Genomic DNA, 26,563 nt, shown 5'->3' on the forward strand with positions numbered 1-26,563 from the left:
GTGCACAGCACAGCACAGCACAGCACACAGCTGGCCTGGCCTGGCACTGGCCTGGCACAGCACAGCACAGCACAGCTGGCCTGGCTGGCACAGCACAGCACAGCACAGCACAGCCTGGCCTGGCACAGCACAAGCACCCAGCCTGGCTGCACAGCACAGCACAGGCACAGCACAGCACAGCACAGCACAGCACAGCACAGCACAGCACAGCACAGCACAAGCACAGCACCTTTGAGTATTTTGTATAATTTACAGTACAGTACAGAGTACAGTACCGAACGAGCTGAACAGCGCAGTACATTTTGAGCAGCAGCGCGACGTACAGCAGCGCAGCAGCAGAACGCAGACACCCAGTACAATTTTCATTCAAGTACAGGCACAGTACGGTATAATGACAGGCCGCAGTACGACCTGACCTGACGCAGTACATTGCAGTATAATCGCAGTACAGTACAATTTTTAGTACCAGTACAGCATAGCAATTTACAGTACAGATTTACAATTTACAGTACTGACAGTGACGCAGCACAGAACACAGTACAGCAATTTACGAGCAGTATAGTACCAGTACAGTACAGTGGTACAGTACAGCAATTTGCAGTACCAATTTACAGTACACCCAGTACAATTTTTAGTACAGAACACTTAGCAATTTTTGTTTACAGTACATTTTAGTACAATTTATGACAGCACTGTACAATTTTAGTACAATTTACAGTACTGTACAGTATATTTGCAGACAGTACAGCGAACCAGTACAGTACAGCACTGAGCAATTTACAGTACCATTTACAGAGTACAGTACTAATTTTTAATTTATGACAGCATATTTACCAGTACCAATTTACAGTACAGTATAATTTTTAGTACCAGCACAGTACTGAGCACAGTATGACCATGACACCAGTACCAGTACAGTACAGTACATTTATAATTTGCACAGCCTGGCCTGGCCTGGCCTGGCCTGAGCCTGAGCCTGAACCTGGCCTGAAGCTGTACAGTACAGAGCTGCCTGGCCTAATTTTCTATTTGACCTGTGAGTGTACAGACACCAGAGTGACAGTACAGGCACAGCAGACAGCGCAGTGGCCTGTACAGCAATTTGTACAAGCAATTTTTGGTACAGTACCCAATTGCAATTTTTGAGCCTGCAGCATTTTCATTTTTGTTTGAGCAGCCTGCCTTTGACAGACAGTACAGTACAGTATTTTGAGTGTACTGTACAGCAAGTACCCAGTACAGAGCACAGCAGTACCAGTACAGTACAATTTTAGTACAGTACAGCGCAGTACAGTACAGTACAGTACAGTACTATTGCAGGAGACAGAGTACAGCTTGAGCGCAATTGCACCATTGATGACAGACAGCCTGAGTACAGACAATTTTAGTACAGTACAGTACTGTGCAGTACAGTACAGAGCACAGAGCACAGCAGTACTTGAGTACCAATTTTGAGCAGTACTGTACTTTGACCAGTATGACACTGGTATATTTTAGTACAGCAGTACAGTACAGTACCAGCAGTACAGTACTGATTTTGACGCAGTACTTAATTTACTGACATAGTACAGTACAGTATATTTACTTGAACGACAGAGCGCAGCACAGCAGTACATTTTAGTACTGTGCAGAGCAGCACTGAGTGACAGTACAAGAACAACCTGTTTTTGTTTACATTTGGTACAGTACAGTACAGTACAGTATATTTATATTTTTATTTTTGACATGACCTGGCCTGTACAGACAGTACAGTACAGTATATTTATTTACAATTTATTTACATATTTTCCATTGCTGTACAGAGGCACTGGTACAGTACTGTACAATTTTTAATTTGCAGTATAGTACTGACCTGAACATAGTACAGCCTGACACAATTTACAATTGCAATGCAGTATAGTACAGTATATTTGCAATTTCATTTTCAATGCCATTTTAGTACATTATAATTGCAATTTGCAGTACCCAATTTGCAGTACTTTGCAGTACAGTACAGTACTGTACTGGTACAGTACCCAGTACAGTACAGTACAGTATGACTAATTTGCAGTAGCAGTACTTTGATGGTACTGACAGTATTTTGTGCAGTACAGAGCAGTATAGACACCAGTACCTGATAGTACTAATTTATAGTACTTGTTTACGAACATTTTTGTACCAGTACAGTACTGAATTTTTATTTTTAATTTTTAGTACTTAATTTTCAGTATAGTACCAATTTTATTTTAGTACCCAGCACCTGACTATTTTCAGTACAGTACAGAGCAGTACAGACATATTGCAGTACAGTACAGCACAGACATAATTTCCTGACACTGACACAGTATAGTATGACATGACTGTTTGAGTACTGGTACTGAGTACAGCAGTACAGTACGAACACTGTTTTTCATTTATAGTACCAGTATATTTCTGTTTGCAGCAGCACTGGTACTGACAAACAGTACAGTACAAGCCTGGCCTAACCTGGCCTGGTACAATATATTTGGCCTGGCCTGTTTCAATACAGTATATTTTTAGTACATTTTTGTACAGTACATTTGCAGCCTGCCTGAGTACAATGCAATTTTTGTTTTTGTACAGTACTATTTTCAGCCTGGCCTGGTACAGTACTATTTCAGTACAGTACAGTACAATTTACAGTACAATTTTGATTTTTAGTGACAGTACCAGTACAGTACAGTACAGCCTGAGCAGTATATTTTTGTTTTTAGTACTTGACAGTACAATTTACAGTACAGTGACACCCAGTACAGTATGTGCAGTACAATTTTTATTGCAGTACCAGTACCCAGTATAGTACCAGTACTATTTGCAATTGAGCCTGTACAGTATAGTACTTGAATTTGCAATTAGTACAGTACAATTTACATTTTTAGTACAGTATATTGCAGTTTACATTGGCCTTCATTTTGAGCAGTATAGCAATTTACAGTACTTATTTTTGAGTATAATGCAGTACTGACACTGTACATGACAGTACCAGACAGTATAATTTGTACAGAGCAGCAGTATAATTTTTATTTTCAGTATAGTACTGAACTGACAGTATGATTTTCATTTACTGTAAGTACTGTACAGTACTTGAGTATAGTACAGTATAGCGTACCTGTATATTTTTAGTATATTTACCTTGTACAGTATATTACTTGACATACAATTTCTGGTATATTTGCATATTTTAGTACCAGCAGATATTTTGAACCTGAGCAGTATATTTTGAGTACAGTACTGACACTTGTGACACTGCAGTACCAACCTGAGTAGTGAACATATTTATAATTTTTGTTACAGTACAGTATATTTTCATTTAATTTTCCTGACCTGAGTATATTGCAATTTTTAGTACAATATTATTTTTAATGTGTACTGACGCAATTTACAAGTACAAACAAACAGTACAGTACCATTTACATTACCAGCCTGGCCTGTGGCCTGCCTTAATTGGCCTTTACATTACCAGTATAATTTTTGTTTACAATTTACAGTACAATTTCATTTACCATTTTCAGTACTGGCCTTACATTTTCAGAGCAGTATGTAGCAGCTACAGTACAGTATAGTATATTCCTGTACAAGTACCATTTGCAGTACAGTACAGTACAATTTCATTTTTACCCAGTACAGTATATTTGATTGCAGTACAATTGCAGTACCCAGCACAGTACAGTACCAGTACAATTTACATTTGTACAGCCTGGTATAGTACCATGTGGTACAGTACAGTATAGCACCCAGTACAGTACAGTACGGTACAGACAATTTATAGTACCAGTACAGTATGACCTGTACCAGTACAGATTTGCAGTACATTTTAGTACATGTTGTACAGTACCAGACATACCAGTATATTATATTTTGTACCAGTACTATTTACATTGCAGTGCAGTACAGTACAGACACAGTACCTGACACCAATTTACCAATTTACACAGTACCAGTACCCAGTACTTAGTACCATTTGCAGTACAGTATAGACATGACCTGTATAGTACGAGCAGTATAGTACTGATTTTGATACCAGTACTGGTACCCAGTACCAGTACAGCATAGACCTAGTACAGATATTGCCAGTACCTGACAGTATAGACCTGTTAGTACCAGTAGGCCTGGCCTGGCCTGGCCTGGCCTGGCCTGGCCTGGCCTGGCCTGGCCTGGCCTGGCCTGGCCTGGCCTGGCCTGGCCTGGCCTGGCCTGGCCTGGCCTGGCCTGGCCTGGCCTGGCCTGGCCTGGCCTGGCCTGGCCTGGCCTGGCCTGGCCTGGCCCTGGCCTGGCCTGGCCTGGCCTGGCCTGGCCTGGCCTGGCCTGGCCTGGCCTGGCCTGGCCTGGCCTGGCCTGGCCTGGCCTGGCCTGGCCTGGCCTGGCCTGGCCTGGCCTGGCCTGGCCTGGCCTGGCCTGGCCTGGCCTGGCCTGGCCTGGCCTGGCCTGGCCTGGCCTGGCCTGGCCTGGCCCCTGGCCTGGCCTGGCCTGGCCTGGCCTGGCCTGGCCTGGCCTGGCCTGGCCTGGCCTGGCCTGGCCTGGCCTGGCCTGGCCTGGCCTGGCCTGGCCTGGCCTGGCCTGGCCTGGCCTGGCCTGGCCTGGCCTGGCCTGGCCTGGCCTGGCCTGGCCTGGCCTGGCCTGGCCTGGCCTGGCCTGGCCTGGCCTGGCCTGGCCTGGCCTGGCCTGGCCTGGCCTGGCCTGGCCTGGCCTGGCCTGGCCTGGCCTGGCCTGGCCTGGCCTGGCCTGGCCTGGCCTGGCACCTGGCCTGGCCTGGCCTCAGCCACAGCCTGGCCTGGCCTAGCCTGCCTACAGCCTAACCTAAGCCCCAGCCTAACCTAGCAACCCTTAACCCTAATTCCTAACCCTAAACCCCAACCCTAATTCCTATCCCCAACCCTAAATCCTAACCCTAATTCCTAACCCAACCCTCAACCCTAACCCCAACCCTATCCTTAACCCTAAACATAACCGCTAACCCCAACCCTAACCCCTAACCCTACATGAGTTAACCCTAACCCTAGCTTATGATACATTTATGCATTATCTCACACAGAATTGCAAGTCATATGCATAACACTAAAAACTGTCCATTGCCACTCACCTGTTTAATTGACTCCTTGCCCTAACCCTAACTCCATCATGGGATTTGTTGATGGAGAGTGGACAGTAGTGCATCATGGGAAACATGGTCATGCCCACATGCACAACACTATAAAACAGCCACACAGCCTTTATCCCAGAGAGGACACACAATTCAATGTGTCTGTGATCTTCTATACAAACTTTATTACGACTACAACTTTCCAAAAAAATTAACCACAGAACATACACCAAAGTACTCCAAATGGTCTGAAACGTGCTGCTAAACAATTTCTACATGAACGATTTGGGTCGTGACACTTAGTGAAATTTGGGCCCCCATTCATTTTCAATGGGAACAAACTTTCTCTTATAACTTCCAAACGAAATGTCAGACTGAAATGAAAGTGGGATCTGTCTGCCATAATTTGGGGTCAAGCTTTCCAACGGTACCAGCCACGTCTCTCTACGACCTTCCGTTCCGGAGATACAGAAAAAGACTTCCAGGGCTGATATCTCGGGAACGCGAGGTCCCAGTAGGATGCATTTGGTACCATTGGATCCGGCACCCTCGAAAATGGGGGGTAGAGCCAAATTTCATCACTCTATGACCTTCCTGTCAGAAGTTATAACCAAAATTTGGTTGCTGGTGGTTTTTATCCTATTACCCCTAACCCTAACCCCTAATCCTAACCCCAACCCCTAACCCTAACCCTAAACCAAGCCTAAGTCTTCATACCTAAACCCTAACCCTTGAACCTAACCCTAACCTTAACCCCTAGACTTAAATCAGAAGTGCTTAACAATTGCCAGCCCATGCACTTTCCTCGTCTCCATATACAATCACGCAGTCTTCAGGCTGGGATGGGTGAGTCATCGTACTTTCACAAACCTAACCCTAGACCCCTAGACATTGTTTTGAGAAACATCCCAATCCTTCAGGTTCAGACAATCTGGTTTGGTTCAGACAATACATACACACATACTCACTAGGACAAGACAGAATTTATTTTTTCAAAAAAGAGCTATTGCGCTTTATATCAGAATTCAGCAGTCTCCAAATAATTTTTGTGTTATAAGGAAATTATATCTTTCTCTTGGAGTTGTTTTGTGTTACACTCCAGTTTCCTGTGGTCACACTCACATGCTATGTTCTGGAGAGATTAAACCTGTTTGTGACCATTTCATTTTACTTCTTTACTCAAAACAAACACTGTATCTAAACTCTGTAATGTGGTTTCAGCAGTAGCCTCACCTGATAACTGACTGTGGACAAAAAATTAAAAGTCTGGTATCGGAAGCCAAACCTGAAAGGCTGATGACCCTTACTGCTGGACACTGTAGTTTGTTTTTTTTTGTTTTTTTTTCACCAGATCAGCAACAAAATACAGAACTACCATACACACTTATTTATCTTGTATTTTTAATAAAAATTTGTACATTAACCACAATCATCTTCAAGAGCTTAATAAATATCAGATAAATTATTCTATTTTGATGAACGGAAATCAGAATATAAAGGAAGCGAACTTTAAGGTTTACTTACTGCTTTTCTCTGAGAGAATTAAAAACATCTTTAACATTTACAATTAAGATAAAATCAACAATTTGAATGAAATACTTTAAGGGAATGTTAAATTACTATTAAGCAGATTTATTTCAGTGACAATTCAGCGCATGGTTTATAAAGTGGAAGAAAAAAAAAATTATGTTTGTGATTTTTTTGCTCTGGTGATATACAAGAATAAAATAAGAGGTGATATAAAAATAAAAAATAGAAGGAAATAAAACATTGACATTTAAATTTTAACACATACAGATTTTACACACACACACAATCAAATCTTTAAAGAGAAACAGATAATTCCTGATATATTTTATAATATAAACCTCTGATCTCAGCTCTCATCTTACAGTAGGTGCATTACATTAATTTGAAGTTAAACATTAATGCCATTAATCCATCTCTCAGCATTTAATTACAGTATTAAAATGAGAAAATCTCATTGAACTGAAGTCAGAATTAAACCTTTGTCATGTTTTTTCTCCACTCAAATGCAGACCAGTCATAGGGTCAGGGTTCAGATAGAGCTTTTCTCCTTCACCTCATGATAAAACATCCCTATCCAGATAGGTGTGGTCTCCTTCTCCATCCACAGGGTACAAAGGCTCAATGAACAGTTTGATAAGATAACAATGATATAAATCACATGCTGTAGCCTTTACACTGACCACACCTCAGCCCACCTGAACACCGGAGCGATGTGGTGCTCAGTCGGTGCTCTTCACCTCCATCAGCAACACCACATTAATGATGGGTTTTAAATAAGAAATCTTCAATCTTATCCAAAAAAAAGGTAAGCAGAAGTCACTCCTCTCTGCTTAATCACTTCATCTTGGTCTTTATTTATCTGTGTGCCTCCTTTTTAGCTGAAACAAAATCCTGCAGACACACCAGGTCTTTTCAGATAGAAAAGATTCATTTTTAGAAAAGAAATTGCCATCGATCCAGTATAAAGTTTCACTAAGTGACCTGAAGCTGTTCCAGAGGCTTGACCATGCAGTACTGCACTTTATTTTGGTTTCTCGGTCACTGGTCTGGATTATGTGTCATATTTATATAAGATAAGTAATTACTAGCGCAGTATCCCAAACACCTCCATCCTCCCTACACAGTACACTTCATCATTAACTCTACATGAATATACATCATTTACTCTTCACTTAACTAAGATTAAGAAATTTTTCACAAAGGTTTTTGACGACACCCTGCTGTGTGGCGTTGCAGTGTTTATCAGTTTTATTGTCTCTGTTTCTGGTTTCTGGTTTTGTTATGAACGCTGCCTCGTCCCGATCCTCAAACAGTCGGCAGCTTTCAGTCACAAACAGCAGGGATGTTTTCTCCCGAGATGTTGGGGACAGACTCTGGACAGTATTTTGTAACTGGCTGGGATGTGCTGGTGTCTTGACTTTTTCCAGTACAGCAATGGTCCTGTTGTTGGGTAATGTTGTCTGTGCTGAGACACAGTAATCGCTATTCACCTTCCTGTTCTGTAAATTAGTCCAGCTGAAGCCGACCGATTTCTGATCCAGAGAGCCGGCTCGGTGAATCCGAGACATTTTGTAGTCTGTTTCGTAGCCTGGACTGAGCGTGCCTGCACCAGAAGTAGGCGATGTGAGAGGAGCGCACTCCACAGAGCTGTATATGGAACGCAGCTTGCTTACATTAGGCCAGAGAAAACCCTCAAATGGTATGGGGCTTTTCGAGTGTGAAGGCTCTGGAGATAAAACTGTCATATCACTGGAGGAGGAAGTGTGTGTCTGTTGTACATCTTGTGTTGTCTGGACACATGCTGTCAGTGACAGTGCCAGGTTTGGTTTTCCTGGAAAATAAAATTAAAACACGGTGTAGTTATTAGTTTTTCTGCCAAGGGTTAGGGTTAGGGTTAGGGTTAATAACGGCTAGTTAATATACTTCTGTTTTAAGTACAGTAATCCCCCGTTTATCAGAGGAGTTACATTCCAAAGCCACCCGCGATAAACGAAAATCCATGATACAGGGACACCAATCCCCAAATGCTTTTTTTTATTGTTTAAACCATAAATGACCCCCCACACTCTTTAAACACACAAAGAAAACATTTGCAAGCATATAGCGAGATGAATTTTGGATAAATTGGTAGAAATATCACATTTATACTGAGTACTGTATGAATGAATTGTATGTATGTTCCTCGCCAGAAGCCGTAGAAGGTGCAGAGCATTTGGGCGACAGAATAGGGCTTGCAGAAAAAGTGTAAAAATACAGCATACACAGAACACCACCAAACACTTGGGACAGTGACATGATATACTGGGAAAATCCGCAAAAAAATTAGTTATGTTCCAAATAAAAATTTGCCATATACCGGGACTGCAATATATGAACCGCCATATAGAGGGGGATTACTGTATTCTTTAAATGACTACCAGTTACCAATGTTTACTTTGTGTATTTATCTTGCTGAACAGACCCAAATGACAATGACCCAAAGCTCACATCCACATCTACACAGTGTTTCTGAATGACCAGAGCTCTGACTGAAATCACACTAAAGATCTGTAAGGTGAAGTGAAGCAGACTGTACACAGAAAACACTCTTAAATTCTGAAGGATCTACAATGTTTCTGTGTGAATGAGTAGAAAATTAAGATTCCATGCTGTTAGACTCTTTACTTTAAAAGACTGAGTAATGGAATTAAAATCTGCTTCAACAAAGGGTTAGTTTAGGGGTGTTTATACTTATGGAATTAGGTTATTGTAAGTTATTTTTCCTGTTTCCCCTAAAAATATTTGATAGTTTTCCATGTGATTAGAACACTACAGTGTGATCTAATACCAGGTCTTCACCAGAGTCACAGTGACCAGGTCACTTCATAAACAAGGCTCATGATTACATTCTTCTGCATTCAATTTTTCCTCAAATAATCTTCCCACGTATCCATGACCGCCTCGTCCAGGGAACATAATTATGTCCTGTCGATAATTAATTCCATTAGAATATTTTTCTTTGAAACTCTCACCTTTGAGGCTTTTTTTGGTCTCTTCGTCAGTGTTGGATGGTGTATTTCTTTTATTAACGGTGTTTATGGTCGTCTCTGAGGCTCGTCTCCTCCACTGATTACTCGTTTCTCCGCTCCATTGCTGGCTGAACTTCTTTGTCAGGCTTGAGACTGCATTTTCTGTTGACTCTTTTTCCTTTTCATCTTCTTTACCCTTAATGAAGACAAAATAATTGAATACTTTTTAATATTCTGTCCAATTAATCCAGAAAAGTTTTTTTTTAAAGAATAAAACACACAGTTCTGCTGTATGATATTAAAGTATAACAGGTATCAGTGTATCACCTTGACTGGTGATTCCTCTGTAATAGTGCTGAGATCTTCAATAGTGAAAAGTTCTCCAACTTGACCTTCTCTTCTTCTATTTTGGGAACCTGAATGTGTTCCTCTGACTCGTGAAAAATCTCTGAACTGATTTTCTCTCAGCGAGCTTGTGACCTCTTTCTCCATTTCCTGCCAAACTTTAATCATCTCAGCTGATGAACGGAAACCTTCCTCTGGAACCTCTTCTGATTTTTGACTTGCAGAGCTATCAACCTCTGTGCTGAACACATCTCTGAGCTCATCAGGTTTTGTGATGATGTCAGAACTTGCAGGTGATGAGGTCACTAACATTGTTTCTGTGTTTGGAGGTTTAGTCTGGGCAGTGTGAGGGATTTTGTTGAAGCGGCTGACAGAAGTGCGCACTAACCCACTGGGGATGTAGGTCAGACTCTCTCTTCGCTTTAGGCTGAAACCGACATCGTTCTGCTCAGCATTCTCATAGTAGTTCCTGATCTTATCAATCAGAAGCTGTTCTTTTTTGGACAGAGTAGAATCTCTTTGTCTACAAACATGTCGATCTGATCCAGACATCATCTCCTCTCTTGGGGACAGGAGGGTAGAATTAGGCACTGTGTTTTTGCTTGAAGTTACTTCCTGCTGAATTCGATGAGGAGACCGAAGCTCATCTGGTGCTGCACTACTGCGCCGAGTGTTTGCGATAAAATGTTCGGCGATGACACTGGCTTTATCAAGAACAGATGATGGAAGGATGGAGTGATTCTGACTTTCTGCACAGTCCTCCTCCACTTCCTCTTCTGAAGACTGTCCATCCTGATTCAGCACTTCTTTGACTTTGTACTGGTCAGATCTCTCCACAGCACTTACATGATAAACACTGTGTCTGATCTGGGCGAGTTCACAATCAGACATGGACTTCAGTCCCTTTTCCGATCCAAGCTCTGCTCTGATGTTCTGGAACTGTGAGATGCTCTGTGACTTCTGAAATGCAAGAAAAACTTATCAGCTTTAAAAAGCTGATTCGATTAAATATTAAGCTAAAAAAAAATCATTGCTGGCATCAATACCTCCAGTGCCAAACCTCGTCTTTCCTGCTACTACTTTACATCTTACCTTTAAAATATATTTCAAACAGGAAGGAACAAAGTAATGAAAAAACAATTTCAGACATTTAAACCTGCAGTTCCTTTGTCCTGTTTCTATCAACTCCAAAATCTAAAGAATTCATCTGCTGGTGTCTGATTTTATCCACGTTGATGTAACAATCACACATGCAACAGAAAACCCAAACATTTCTGTAAAGCTTTTTTGTGATATTGTTCTACAGAAGCTTTACTGAAGTGACACTGAATTGGACTGATGGCAAAAAACACGCAAAACTGGGCTCCTAAACAGGAACTCAACATTAGCATCTCTCTCAGAAGCTAATGAAGAAAAACTATTTCATTTAACATGACCTAGCTGTGACCTTCAACCTTTAGGATCAATCCCAAAAATGAATCAGTTCAGATGTTGGATACCTTATACACAAGTGTTGATCTACTTGTTCTGAAGATATTCCACCTATTATGGATGATTATTCCAGTGGCATAAAAAATATAATGTAATATAAAGTAAGATGTAGAGATATAAACATGGTGATTATCTGACCTTACTCATTTTTGTATCCTCACACACCTGTCTCTCCTCCTGCTGTGACAGTCGGGTGTCTCCATGTCCTTGCCACTCTTCATCCTGAGCCACAAACATTCATGATTTATAAGCAGCTTAAAGATCAGTAGAATTACACAAACTATACCTCCATATGGTTTAGTAATTAAAAAAATGACAAAAAAACAATGAGGTCGGGTGGGGTCAGTCAAATGGGGGGGGGGTCAGTCAAATGTGCAGGTGGGGTCAGTCAAATGTGGGGGTGGAGTCAGTAAGCTTTAGGGCAGGGCAAATGACAATTGTTTTCATGAAGAGCTGTAGATAATTTCTGCATTAACTTAGCTGTAGAACGCGTCTCCTGTACTACATGATGAAAATGAAAATGTTGTTGGTGTTAAAGTGTTTAAGTCTAGGCTGAAGACACATTTGTTTTTCAGTTTTCAGTGTAGAGTTTTCTTAGGTAAAGGAGCAGATCTGGAAGGTTCATGGGGATAGAGTGTTTGGTGTACTGGGATGTGTTGGATGCTGTCTCATTAACACTCTCACATGGTCACTCAGGTTTGCTGACGCTTTGGTTGAATGCTTTTTGTCCTGGGAAGCCTTCATGTCTGTGACCTTCTGGCTCTCCCTTTTAGTTATGTCATAGCTAGTCTTGCTGGAGTTCTTCCCTAAACACCTAAAATTCTCTCTCTCTCTCTCCCTCTCCCTATGCTATTCCTGATCTCCCAGTGTTCCTTACCACTTCTCTCTGGACCTGTCTGATCCATCCTGATGCTCTACTTTTGCTTAGAGTCTCATTACTTGGAGGCTCTTGCTGCTGCTGAGGATAGATTCACTGAGAGACCATGGAGATGCCTTTGGACTGCAGTAGATATAATAATTTCTTTTTGTGTATCCATCAGTGACCAGTTGATAACATCAATAAGAAAGATTTCATCTTATAACTAAAATTTAGCTCCCGGTTATACAACTGCACTTTTTGCTCATTTAGTCTACATTTCTAGAAGAGAAATTTATAATCACACTCTCTGGTGTCACCCAAATGACCCCCACTGCCAAGCTGCCACCGTTGTGCCCCTGAGCAAGATGTCATAGCACTTCATAGCTACATCATGCCCCTGCGCTCTGACCACAACCTCCAAAATAAAGCTGTGTGTCAATAATAAAGACTTCATCTTTTTCATAATCATGGTTCCCTTTCCAGTCTGGTTCCTCTCCAGGTTTCTTCCTAATATAGTCTCAGGAGATTTCAGCACCATCATCACCTCTGACTCTCTCATTAGGGATAAATTAACATTTAAAATTTTTTATTCTGAATTTATACATTTCTGTAAAGTTGCTTTGTCACAATGTCCAGTATTAAAAGTGTTATAGAAATGAAATAGAATGAAATTGTTAGTGTTGATAGAGGAATGAAGCTTATCAGACTAATCCTAATCAGAAATAATTTGGGCAATTTTATTTATGAATTCTTCATAAGTTGAAGTTTAATCTGAAATAAAATCCACTTTAAAAAGCATGACCGTGCATCAAACAAACCACTATAATGTAGAGCTACAAAAAAAGACAGAGGAAATGAGAAGAATATTTCCAGATTGAGGTCCAGCAAGCATGCTTCCTGCAGGTGTGTGAAAGACCTTTACCTGGTCAATCACACTTTTAACACAAACTCAGCCCAGCGGTGTTCAGTGTGTTAGTACAGCATGATGCCATGCAGCTCAGCCTCCAGTAAACCTCTCACCATGTCGAGCTGCAGCAGAGCTTTAGCCCTGAAACTCCAACAGGAAATCATGGAGTTGCTAAAATCCTCCATTACCACATCATCTGACTGGCTTCCGGTCTCTTCCTCTTCCTCATCCTGAAGCTCACAGTGTGTAGCATCATCGGTGTTAGCGCTACACAGCCGCCTGTCCTCCTCACTCTGAGCCTGAGACTCGCCTGAGGTGGAGCTCAGTGTGATAAGGTTTTCTCTCAGTTCTCCTTCACTGACCGAGTGCTGCCACATCCACAGCGAAGTTAAACACAAACATTAACACCGAAAGAACAAACGCTCAACACTGGAATCAACAGCACTGAAACTTCATTAAAATGTCATCAAAACCCGACAAAATTATTTCAGGAGTGATGATGAGAAGCTGAGTGTCAAGGTGAAGAACCTGAACTCAGTAAAGACCACAAAGTAAAATTTAAATAGAAAAATAAAACAAATGTAATCTACCCAGAGAAAAAAAAACACCACATCTATAAACACCACTGAGCACACGGACCAATGGAGCTGTGGGGCGGAGTTTAAAAAAAACCCGAAGTGTGTGGAGCCTAAGACCTGAGGAGTCCAGCAATGCGCCGTGTGGACTTTAGAACACTTTTCCAATAAAGATAATTGATATTTTCAATTTGATCATTTAATTAAGATTCTTATTGAATGCTGTAAGGATTGCTGATGTTGAATATTTTACAGAAAACAAGCATTTAAGCTGAAAAAGAATATTTTGTCCTTATTTTTCAGTGCATTGCAGTTGGAGCTCTAAAGTGTGTAAAGAGTTTAAAATGGTGTAAAATTCTTCTTACCTTAAGCATGGCTGCAGGTTTCATCCACAAGCCATCAGATCCAGAGAAATAAACATAAAAAAAAATCAGAGAATATTTAGAAAAGAGATAAAAAGGATTTTATAAATAATTACAACATAATAAAGAAAAAAAACTAATAAAAAATATGGTAAAATAATTTTACCAATTTACACACCAGTATAAAATATATCATAAAAACAACAATAATAACAAACTGTAAATTCAATTCTTTAAAAAAAGAAGGATATATTACGTTTGTCGTTTTTCATCATCTGTTTGGTTAATTCTTAAAAAAAAAAAACACAAAACAAATATTCAAATATAGACGATAAAAAGCTGCTATTATATATATATATATATATATATATATATATATATATATATATATATATATATATATGTATGTGTGTGTGTGTGTGTGTGTGTGTGTGTCAGAGACCTGACTGGGGTGTGTGTGTGTGTGTGTGTGTGTGTGTCAGAGACCTGACTGGGGTGTGTGTGTGTCAGACCTGACTGGGGTGTGTGTGTGTGTGTGTGTGTGTCAGAGACCTGACTGGGGTGTGTGTGTGTGTGTGTGTGTGTGTCTGACCTGACTGGGGTGTGTGTGTGTGTGTGTGTGTGTGTGTGTGTCAGACCTGACTGGGGTGTGTGTGTGTGTGTGTCAGACCTGACTGGGGTGTGTGTGTGTGTGTGTGTGTGTCAGACCTGACTGGGGTGTGTGTGTGTGTGTGTGTGTGTGTGTCAGACCTGACTGGGGTGTGTGTGTGTGTGTGTGTCAGACCTGACTGGGGTGTGTGTGTGTGTCAGACCTGACTGGGGTGTGTGTGTGTGTGTGTGTGTGTGTGTCAGACCTGACTGGGGTGTGTGTGTGTGTGTGTGTGTCAGACCTGACTGGGGTGTGTGTGTGTGTGTGTGTGTCAGACCTGACTGGGGTGTGTGTGTGTGTGTGTGTGTCAGACCTGACTGGGGTGTGTGTGTGTGTGTGTGTCAGACCTGACTGGGGTGTGTGTGTGTGTGTGTGTCAGACCTGACTGGGGTGTGTGTGTGTGTGTGTGTGTCAGACCTGACTGGGGTGTGTGTGTGTGTGTGTGTGTGTGTGTCAGACCTGACTGGGGTGTGTGTGTGTCAGACCTGACTGGGGTGTGTGTGTGTCAGACCTGACTGGGGTGTGTGTGTGTGTGTGTGTGTGTGTGTCAGACCTGACTGGCGAGTATGTGTGAAATCATCAGACTGCGCTTTCTTTTTCCTCTCAGAGTTAAATCTGTACTTTTGATCTGTGTGAGAAAACAAAAATATCTTCAGAATTCTTCATAACTCAGCTATTCATAAACTCCTATCAAACCCCAGGTGTGAGGAGACACAGATCTACACAATGACTACTGATCAATCCCACATTCATCTGCTCATCACCGGACACACTGTATACAAATAAACACCATAAAATCTCCATAGATGGTCAACAGCTTCCCTTTAAAAAGCAGTGTCCTGCTCACGGAGCTGCAGATTTCAGACCACATGGAACATGAACCAACAATGAAGTAAACATTATTACAATGAAATAATTACATCAGTAATGAAGTATGTATTATCTATTCAATTTATTAATTGATTAATTAGTTTAACATATTAAATGTGTACACAAAGTCATTTTTTTTATTTTGTTTAGTATTTTAGTCATTTCCTGTACACATATGTAGAGTATAAATACTCACACATTGGGTCCATTTCTAAAATGACCTCTTTAGCCTGAAACAGAAACACCAGTAAGTTACAGAACAAGCTCTCTGTGTGTGTGTGCGTGTGTGTGTGTGTGTGTGAGATGCTACATCACCTTCTGAGGAATGGTGGTGTGATGATTCTCTATAATCAAGCGTTTAATGTGGTGAGTCCAGAGTTTCTTTTCCTCCATTGTCTTGGCCTGAGAGATAATATGAAATGACAGTTTAATTATCTAATTAACTAATTATCACAAACGATTTAGTTTAGTTCAGTGATAATGACTGTACAGAACAACAATAAGCCAGAGACCTGCATAACTTCATCTTCAACTTCAACTTCATCTAATTATTGTAAGTTTTGATCTAACAGATTGATCACATTTAATTAAAGCTGAAGTTAACAGCTAATGCCGAGTTCACACCGCAGGATTTTAGCCCTGATTTTCAGTCAGTGACAGGTTTTAAGATATCGCTCACAAATGCCACAAAGGCAAATCAGAGCTTGTGCATGTGAGCGACAATCACACAGTGTGAATTACCAAAGACGCGATCTTAGAGAATTGTCTATGAGTCTCAGAGTGAAGTCGTACAGTGTGAAAGGAGTTCTGAGTGAAACACACCTTGGCAATGTGACCTACAGCCAACGAGAGAGGGAGATACAGGGCAGCGGTCAGTTCAGCAAGTACGGCTTCGGTTGGAGCACAATATTATAATTTAATAGAGTTTATAGGTTTTCATCAGAAAAAAAATGTCTTAAATATAGTTACTTCAGAATGAATAAACTCTACAATTACATCAAACAGAAATAAAGCAGAAACATTTGCTTGACCAGCCGCATCAGCAGCAGCACACTGCAAAATTATTAATTTGGTCAGTTCTACAGAACACACAATCCTTGTTCCCCACACTGACCATTTGAATGGTGAACTTTTTGCAGGGTAACATATCCAGTATCACACAAGAACTCTGATCTCACGTGTGATCTTGCATTATTTCCTTATTATTTCTGGCGTATGTTTGGTTGTAAAACGCAGTTAGCTGACCAGACAGAGTTGTGGGTGATTCTTCCTATTGTGAAGTCATGCAGTGTGAAACCGCCTGTTACTGATCCATCATACAGTGTGAACACAGCAGTGACTGAATGCTAACACAGATAGTCTTGCAGTGTGAAAGCAACCATGATCCGACAACTCTGAAAATCCTGCAGTGTGAACTCGGCATTAGAATCAGACATTTTACACATCAGAGCTCAGAGCTCACCTGTACTGTGTGGGGTTGTTTTGGGTTCTTGTAGTGTGTGACGCTGAAACACAGCGAGTCCTTTGCTCCCTCCATAAGCATCAGTGTCGAACACTAAACAGTAAAAGAACACATTCATGATAACATGCACAGAAATATGAGTCTACAGCCGTGGCCACAAGTTTTGAGAACTTATAAGACACAGATATTTCACAAAATCTGCTGCCTCAGTTTTTATGATGGCAATTTGCATATAATCCAGAATGTTATGAAGACTCATCAGATGAACTGCAATTAATTGCAAAGTCCCTCTTTGCTATGAAAATGAACTTAATCCCCAAAAAAAACATTTCCACTGCATTTCAGCCCTCCACAAAAGGACCAGCTGACATCATGTGAGTGATTCTCTCAGGTGACAGCAGTGAAGAGGACAAGGCTGGAGATCACTCTGTTATGCTGACTGAGTTAGAATAACAGATTGGAAGTTTTAAAAGGAGTGTGGTGCTTAAAATCATTGTTCTTCCTCTGGTAACCATGGTTACCTGCAAGGAAACATGTTGAAGGATTTTGTCTCTAGTTACTTGCATGTATAATCAATGTCTGACATTACATTGTGCCTGTGCCCCACCTGTAATTAGCATATGTATATGTAAAGGTGTGAACCAAATGGCTCAAGCAAGCAACTGGTGGCCCTTCCATCTTGTCCTTTGTGATGTCTCCAGTAGGAGGTCCTAATGGTATCTGTCTATTGTTTCACTATTCACTATTGTTTGAAGACCTTTTGTTACCAAGTATAAGTCTGATCACACAGACAGTACCTTTGGGTTAAGATACTTTGAAGACCGACCAGCTAACATCGCTGTCAAAGACCCGCTACACTTCTACCTTCAATAAATTCTTCTCCCCATAAGAACTCTGGTCCAGCTTACTTATTTTATGTGTTAGAGAAATCTAATACATTGGCGAGCCACACAAACCACTGGTCAGCCAAATACAGCAAAATCTAACAATGTGCAGTCATCATTGGTTTGCACAAAAAGAGATTCACAGGCAAGGAGTAACACTGAACCTAAATCAACCATTTATCAGATCATCAGGCACTTCAAGGAGAGAGCTTAAATTGTTGTGAAGGCCTCAGGGCGCCCAAGAAAGTCCAGCAAGGGCCAGGACAATCTCCTAAAGTCGAATCAGTTGCAGGTTCGGGGCACCATCAGTACAGAGCTTACTCAGGAATGGCAGCAGGCAGATTTGAGTACATCTGCACGCACAGTGAGGCGAAGACTTTTGGAGGATGGTCTGGTGTCAAGAAGGGCAGCAAAGAAGCCACTTCTCTCCAGGAAAAACATCGGGGACAGACTGATATTCTGCAAAAGGTACAGGGATTGGTCTACTGAGGACTGGGGTAAAAAAATTTTCCTGATCAATCCCCTTTCTGATTTGTTTTGGGGCATCCGGAAAAAAAGCTTATCTGTAGAAGAAACAGTGAGTGCTACCATCAGTCCTGTGTCATGCTAACAGTAACGCATCCTGAGACCATTTATGGGTGGGGTTACTTCTCAGCCAATGGAGTTGGCTCACTCACAATTTTGCCTAAGAACACAGCCATGAATAAAGAATGGTACAAATACATCCTCCGAGAGCAACTTCTACCAACCATCCAAGAGCAGTTTGGTGAAGAACAAAGCCTTTTCCAGCTGGATGGAGCACCTTCCCATAAGGCAAAAGTGATAACTAAGTGTCTCGGGGAACAAAGCATCAAAATTCTGGGTCCATGGCCAGGAAACTTCCCAGACCTTAATCCCATTGAGAACTTGTGGTCAATCCTCAAGAGGCGGAACCCACAAATTCTGACCAACTCCAAGCATTGATTGTGTAAGAATGGGCTGCCATCGGTCAGGATGTGGCCCAGAAGTTCATTGACAGCATGCCAGGGTGAATTGCAGAGGTTGTGGAAAAAAAAGGGTCAACACTGCAAATACTGACTCTTTGTATAAACTTCATGTAAATGTCAATAATAGCCCTCGACACTTATGAAATATAAAACACTGAAGCAGCAGACTTTGTGAAAATTAATATCTGTGTCATTCTCAAAACTTTTGACTAGGGCTGTATTATACATATAAATAAACATTTATGCTAATGAGTTTTAATCATCCTAAAATTCATAATTCACTGAGTCTGTGTGTGTGTGTCTTACAGAGATGTGTGTTTTGTAGATGAAGTTCTCTCCACGTCGTTTGGTTATGAGTAGAACCCGCTCAAACAGGAAGAGGGTTCTGTTGTTTTTTGTGTGGTGAAAGCGAAAGGTTCCCTCCAGAACCAGTTCCCCGTATGTGGTTAAGTCAGGACCGCGCCAGTCAATCAGTAAAGACTGCACTTCCTGGAAAGCACAACATCAATAAAACATTACATTTTCTATTTGTTTTATATCTCAATGAGTAAATAAATAATGTGTCTGCTTCTGGATCTAAGCGCTCGAGTCTGGGTCTGGGTTTAGTTTTAGGTCTATAAGGGTTTAACTGAGGTTCATGACAATGTACCAGACTCAGACAAAATGGCTGTATCACTCAAAACAGACCAAATGGAATGTTTATCAGAATTTCCTGGTGTTATCACTGCCCCTGGTCACATGATCTGTAATGTAAAGGGTGAGATCCTACCTCTTATCGCGCCACAGATATCTTCAGCCTCAATGTGGTAGCACTACTAAAACTAAACAATATTAAAGGGAGGTGCTAGCACAGTGGTTAAGGTGTTGGACTACTGTTCAGAAGGTAATGAGTTTGAATCCCAGATCCACCAACCTGCTGCTGGCCCTTGAGCAAAGCCCTCAACTGCTCAGTTGTATAAAAATGAAATAAATGTAAGTCCCTCAGGATGAGAGAGTGTCGGCTGTAAATGTAAACTGAATCGATGTTACGATCATACGGACTGAGAAACCTTTAAAAGTATAACTCTAGTGTACACAGGTCAAAAACAACAAGCATGACATCATGATGAAATGCGTTGGGAAATTGGTCTGGTCTGGCCAAACAACCCACATACCCCCATGTGAAAAATACCTCCTACACCACCCCACCTCCCCCCTTCTCTAAATGAGACGGTAAATATCTATCCATAGTGTTTTGTCATGTCCACAGCAAACATAAGATTTCATTCCACTGACACATAAAAGCTACAGTATATAGGAATGACTATAAAAAGGAGTCACTTGACTCCTGAAGTATGATTTACGTCTTGTTCCAGGACCTATGGCTCCATTTGTTATTTATCATTTCTACATATTTTGCTGTACACTAAGGATATTTGTGTTTGAGATCGAAAGATAAATATGAGACTAGAGATCATATCAAGCTTTCATTTCCTGATATGTACACGGAGATGTGTTACAAAACAATGAACATGGCATACAATCTTCAGCTAAAACTAAATTTAGGAAAAGTACAGGAACAAAATATAGGAAAGTAAATAATACTTCACATATGGTTGCATTTCCCTCGCCTGCATAAAGTCTGAGACACAGTGACACCAAACTGCTGTGTTGTTATTTGAATGTATATACCACATGACATTTACACCACACCCAAATCAAACACACACTCAAACACTCAGTTCATTTCAGTATTCCTCCATGTCTATAGCACCAGCCATATTATAACTGTTTACATGCTGTTTTGCACATTTACTCAATTGCTGCCGTTGTTTTTGGCACACATTACAAACCAACTGCTGCTATTACAGAAGTGTAGATGTTTACAAGAACCCTCTTAGTTTACACTTCTCTTATTTTTGCACATTGTACTGTATAACATATTATACAGAATGTATACTGGTCAGCGTTATTTTGTGTGTGTGTCCTGTACTGTAGTGTTTGCACTAGGTTACACACCATGCATTTTACATGGCTAGGACAACTTACTTTTAGTCCTTAGCTCTGTGGTGTTTTCTGTAGCACCAGGGTCTGGGAGAAAGGTGGTTTCATTTCACCGTGTACTGTGTCAGCTACATATGCTTGAAATGACAATGACTTCATTCTAAAACCTTTGGTTGGTGATGTCACTGACTGATGTTTTGGGAGTTTTCTTCACAGATCTCACAATGTTTCATCATCAGCTGCTGATGGTTTTCTTGGTTGACGTGTTTTCAGTGTCTGGTTGTTACTCCAGTGGTTTCTTTCGTTTCCAGAACCTTACAGAGTGTATTTTATTGTTGTATAGTTTATGACCAGTGTTTGTGTAAATGACTCTTGTTTTCTATCTTTTCATAGCTTTAAAATGTTTTGCTTTTCTCCCTTTCCCTTTCAGATATCTAGCAAAAAAAACTTTCAGATGATATATCTGTATACATCCAACATATCAGCCATAACATTCAACTCACTGACATGAAGTGAACAACATAAATTATAGATTTATATCTTCACCTGACAGGGGGCAGGTTTTATTAGACAGGAAGTGAAGAGTCAGATCTGGAAGTTGATGTGTAGGAAGGACAAAAAAAATGGGATTCTCCAAAACAGCAGGTTTTGTGTGGTGTTCCTGGTGTTCAGGGGATAGCAAGAAGATCAGGTGAACCAGAGACAGGGTCATGGACACCCAAGACTCACTGATGTGTGTGAAGAGTGAGGTCTAGTCTGTCTGTTCTGATCTCACAGAGGAGCTACTGCAGAACAAACTTCTGCAAAAGTGAAGAATCAGATAACACAGAGCATCACTGTTCCACTGTTATGCCGATGACACACAGCTATATGTTTTAGCTAAGTCAGATGAGAGACACCAGCTTATTAAGCTAGAAGAATGTGTAAAGGACATTAGACATTGGATGGCCACTAACTTCCTCCTGCTTAATTCGGACAAGACAGAGGTGCTTGTACTAGGACCACAGGCAGCTAGAAGTGAGCTTTCTGATTACAGAGTAATGGTGGATGGTCTTTTGGTTTCATCTTGTCCAGCAGTAAAAGATCTTGGTGTGATTATTGACTCTGGTCTTTCATTCGAAGCTCATGTAGATAATATCACTCGGGTAGCCTTCTTCCATCTTAGAAATATCGCTAAGATAAGAAATATGATGTCGCTTCATGATGCAGAGAAACTAGTTCATGCTTTTGTTACCTCTAGGTTGGATTATTGTAATGTCTTACTGTCTGGATGTTCCAGTAGGAGCAGAAACAAGCTCCAGTTAGTCCAGAATGCAGCAGCTAGAGTCCTAACTAGAACCAGAAGATATGAACACATCACTCCTATTTTATCCACACTACATTGGCTCCCAGTCAAATTTCACATTGATTATAAAATACTGTTACTGACCTATAAAGCACTAAATGGTCTCGCGCCGCAGTACCTGAGCGATCTTTTAGTCTTTTATGATCCACCACGCCTACTCCGATCAAAGGGTGCTGGTTACCTGGTAGTACCTCAAGTAGCAAAGGCTACAGCAGGGGGCGGAGCTTTCTCTTTCAAAGCCCCACAGTTATGGAACAGCCTTCCAATTAGTGTTGGGGATTCAGACACAGTCTCAATGTTTAAGTCTAGACTGAAGACACATTTGTTTAGTCGAGCTTTTAATGTATAGTTCTTAGGTAAAGGAGCAGATCTGGAAGGTTCATGGTCATAGAGTGTTTGGTGACTGGGATGTGTTGGATGCTGTCATCTTACCACCCTCACAAGTCGCTCAGGTCACTGACTGTGAAGTGGTCGGATGCTTTATGTCCCGGGAAACCTTCATGTCTGTGACCTTCTGGCTCTCCCTTTTAGTTATGATGTCACAGCTAGTCTTGCTGGAGTCCCTGCCTGCACTTTACACATAAATCTACATTGTCTTAAACATCACATGATCAGAAACTTAATATCTTTCTCTTTCTCTCTCTGTCTTTCTCTGTCAGCCCGTAACAGCAAAGAACTAGTGTTTATAATGACCTTAGAAACTACACTGACCTAATAGTTCCTCATGGGTCATTGATTTCTGTTGTAGAAAGGACATTAATCAGTTACAGTTACATTATTTTCTGTTTAGTGTCACCCAAATGAGGATGGGTTCCCTTCTAAGCCTGGTTCCTCTCAAGGTTTCTTATTCCATCCAGGGAGTTTTTCCCTTGCCATCGTCGCCACAGGCTTGCTCATTAGGGATAAAATAAGGATAAAATAGTTTAATAATTAAATTTAATAATTTATTCTTATTTCTAGTTATTTATTTATTTTTTATTTTCATTTTTCCCCTCCCCTTTCTGTTTTTCTTCTTTTGTAAAGCTGCTTTGAGACAATGTTCATTGTAAAAGGCGCTATACAAAATAACTGAATTGAATTGAAATGAATCACTGGCTGTTGCTTATTGAGCTGCAGAGCATCAGAGTGACCATGCTGAAGAAGGAGGCCTGGTCTGATGAATCACATTTCCATCATGTGGAGGCTGAGTGCAGGTGTGTTACTGACCTGGAGAAGAGATAGGAATATTCTGCTGGGGAACCTTGAGTCTTGGAGTTCATGTGGATGTTAGTTTAACACGTACCACCTACTTCAACACCAAGTACACTTCTTCAGCAGTGTTCCCTAATGTCAGTGTCCTTTTTCATATGGGTAATGCTCCCTGACACAACACAAACACTGCTCAGGAACAGTAAGATATTATTCAAGGAACATGACAAGGACTTCAAAGTGTTGGCTCTCTAAGGCACTGACCCACCCAATTCTCCACATCTCAATCTGACCAAGCATCTGTGCGATGTGCTGGACAAAAAAGTCTGATCCATGTAGGCTGCACCTCAAAACTTACAGGACTTAAAGGATCTGCTGCTATAGTCTTGTCAGATACCATAGAACACATTCAGAGGTCTGGTGGAGTCCATGCCTCAGAGTCAGAGCTGTATATGATGCACAATGAGGAACTACACAATATTAGGCAGGTGGTTTTAATGTTATGGCTCATCAGTGTATATATATATATATACAGCTCTAGAAAAAAATAAGAGAGCACTGCCCAATCTCCAGATGTGAACCCTATTGAAAACCTCTGGAATGTCATCAAGAGGAAGATGGATGATCACAAACCATCAAGCAAAGCAATGTGAGAAACTGGTGGAGATCATGGAGCTAAAACCCATGCAGATCGGGGTTATTCCACCAAATACTGATCTCTTAATGTTTAGACAAAGCATTAACACAATCTGTTTACAGATTATTTACATTTTGTTTTATTTGAGTTATTAAAGCTCTGTAATACTGCATGATCTTGGGTTATTTTGATGTGATATCATTTCCTTTAAATATACACTCTAAATAACAATAGTTATATTTGGAATTTAGGAGAAATATTGTCAGCAGTTCACAAAAAATCAAAAAAAAACTCTTCATCTAACCAATACATGAACCTGGAAGAAAAAAACTCAAAGAAACTCATTATTTTGCAGTGGGCTCTGATTTTTTCCAGAGCAGTATATATAATGTGCCACATGAACAACCCACAGCCTTAACCACTTGAGCTAACACTGCTTCTGACAGCTGTACGGACATCTAGGAGTTCATTCCACAACCTCAGTGCCAAAACAGAGAAGAGTCTAGATGTAGACCTCCCTCTGACCCTGAGAGATCGTGGGACCAGTGGAGCAGTGCTAGTGGACCTGAGGGAGCGAGGGTCAGTGTGAGGAGTAATGAGAGCTTTGAGGTCAGATGGTGCTGGTCCATTCTTGGCTTTGTAGGCAAGCATCAGTGTTTTAAATCTGATGCAGCTACAGGAAGCCAGTGGAGGAGCAGCAGTGGGGTGCTATGGGGGAAAAGTGTGTTTGTGTGTGTGTGGGGGGGTAAACAGTGGGGTGATGGTGGAGAACAGTGGGGTGGTGGTGGAGAAGAGTGGGGTGGTGGTGGAGAAGAGTGGGAGAGTGTGGGAGAACAGTGGGGTGGTGGTGGAGAACAGTGGGGTGGTGGAGAACAGTCGGGGGGTGGTGGAGAACAGTCGGGGGGTGTGGGAGAACAGTGGGGTGGTGGTGGAGAACAGTGGGGTGGTGGAGAACAGTCGGGGGGTGTGGGAGAACAGTGGGAGAACAGTGGAAGAACAGTGGGGTGGTGGAGAACAGTGGGGTGGTGGTGGAGAACAGTGGGGTGGTGGAGGAGAACAATGGGGTGGTGGTGGAGAACGGGGTGGTGGAGAACACCTTTAAGGAGCTTCATAATTTTAAACGAGTCTTTAGTTACTCCATAACACTGACCCATTTCACAGAGCTAGGACTAAAGTTCATTCTCATGCTCACACTGCAGTCAGGGGTTTTACTCCAGACCAGAATGAAACTTTTTCTTTTTGACAGATGGGAGAAGAGACCTTTGAGAATTGTAACAAGAATTTTGAAGGTCTAAGTACTTGTGACTGTGTGTGTTTGTGTGTGTGTGTGTGTGTGTAGTAACCTGTAGACGGACTGCATGTTCATGTTTTCTCTTCATGGTGTTTATGTACCAGGCGACTTCAGTCATGGTGTTAATGGCGTCCTCCACCACATCGTAACCATCTTCATCAGGATCAAAGTGCTTTGCTATTTCCTAAACACACACACACACACTTATATACAGACTAATAATTTTTCAGTTTTTAAAATTTTTTTCATTGTTCCATGTGTAAAAACAGGATTGGAATTTATTCACTGCAGAACATCTACACTTTAAACTTATTTACTTAGTTTTTTTATTTATTTAGTTATTTAACTTTTAATTCTTATACTTTGTTTTGTTTTTATTTTACTTTAGATTGTACTGTGAGCAGCTGCAACTTAATAACTGCAGTATTCTGATATACACTATATTGCCAAAAGTATTCGCTCACCTGCCTTGACTCTCATATGAACTTAAGTGACATCCCATTCCTAATCCATAGGGTTCAATATGACGTCGGTCCACCCTTTGCAGCTATAACAGCTTCAACTCTTCTGGGAAGGCTGTCCACAAGGTTTAGGAGTGTGTTTATGGGAATTTTTGACCATTCTTCCAGAAGGGCATTTGTGAGGTCACACACTGATGTTGGACGAGAAGGCCTGGCTCTCAGTCTCCGCTCTAATTCATCCCAAAGGTGTTCTATCGGGTTGAGGTCAGGACTCTGTGCAGGCCAGTCAAGTTCCTCCACACCAGACTCTGTCATCCATGTCTTTATGGACCTTGCTTTGGTCACTGGTGCACAGTCATGTTGGAAGAGGAAGGGGCCAGCTCCAAACTGTTCCCACAAAGTTGGGAGCATGGAATTGTCCAAAATGTCTTGGTATGCTGAAGCATTCAGAGTTCCTTTCACTGGAACTAAGGGGCCAAGCCCAGCTCCTGAAAAACAACCCCACACCATAATCCCCCCTCCACCAAACTTTACACTTGGCACAATGCAGTCAGACAAGTACCGTTCTCCTGGCAACCGCCAAACCCAGACTCGTCCATCAGATTGCCAGATGGAGAAGCGCGATTCGTCACTCCAGAGAACGCGTCTCC

General features: G+C 41.4%; 1 protein-coding gene across 10 annotated transcripts in view; it reads right to left on the reverse strand.

Moving 5' to 3' along the window:
- Positions 1–7,085: 7,085 nt before the first annotated feature.
- The window catches only part of LOC131345906 (pleckstrin homology domain-containing family G member 3), a 40,302-nt gene continuing 20,824 nt past the window's right edge, over positions 7,086–26,563 (reverse strand). For 3 of the 10 annotated variants that reach the window (XM_058379082.1, XM_058379084.1, XM_058379083.1), the window contains exons 7-19: positions 25,505–25,636; positions 19,315–19,497; positions 17,139–17,231; positions 15,992–16,078; positions 15,873–15,906; positions 15,360–15,434; positions 14,414–14,446; positions 14,161–14,171; positions 13,334–13,588; positions 11,593–11,676; positions 9,946–10,923; positions 9,622–9,814; positions 7,086–8,441 (exon numbers count right to left, since the gene is read on the reverse strand). In XM_058379082.1, coding sequence (XP_058235065.1) covers positions 7,783–8,441; positions 9,622–9,814; positions 9,946–10,923; positions 11,593–11,676; positions 13,334–13,588; positions 14,161–14,171; positions 14,414–14,446; positions 15,360–15,434; positions 15,873–15,906; positions 15,992–16,078; positions 17,139–17,231; positions 19,315–19,497; positions 25,505–25,636 — 2,817 coding nt within the window. In that variant the 3' untranslated portion in view covers positions 7,086–7,782. The remainder of the gene's footprint in view (positions 8,442–9,621; positions 9,815–9,945; positions 10,924–11,592; positions 11,677–13,333; positions 13,589–14,160; positions 14,172–14,413; positions 14,447–15,359; positions 15,435–15,872; positions 15,907–15,991; positions 16,079–17,138; positions 17,232–19,314; positions 19,498–25,504; positions 25,637–26,563) is intronic. The other 7 variants (XM_058379088.1, XM_058379087.1, XM_058379085.1 and 4 more) reach the window with 7 other exon arrangements.

Source organism: Hemibagrus wyckioides, linkage group LG25 (assembly GCF_019097595.1).
Source record: "Hemibagrus wyckioides isolate EC202008001 linkage group LG25, SWU_Hwy_1.0, whole genome shotgun sequence".
Lineage (NCBI taxonomy): Eukaryota > Metazoa > Chordata > Actinopteri > Siluriformes > Bagridae > Hemibagrus > Hemibagrus wyckioides.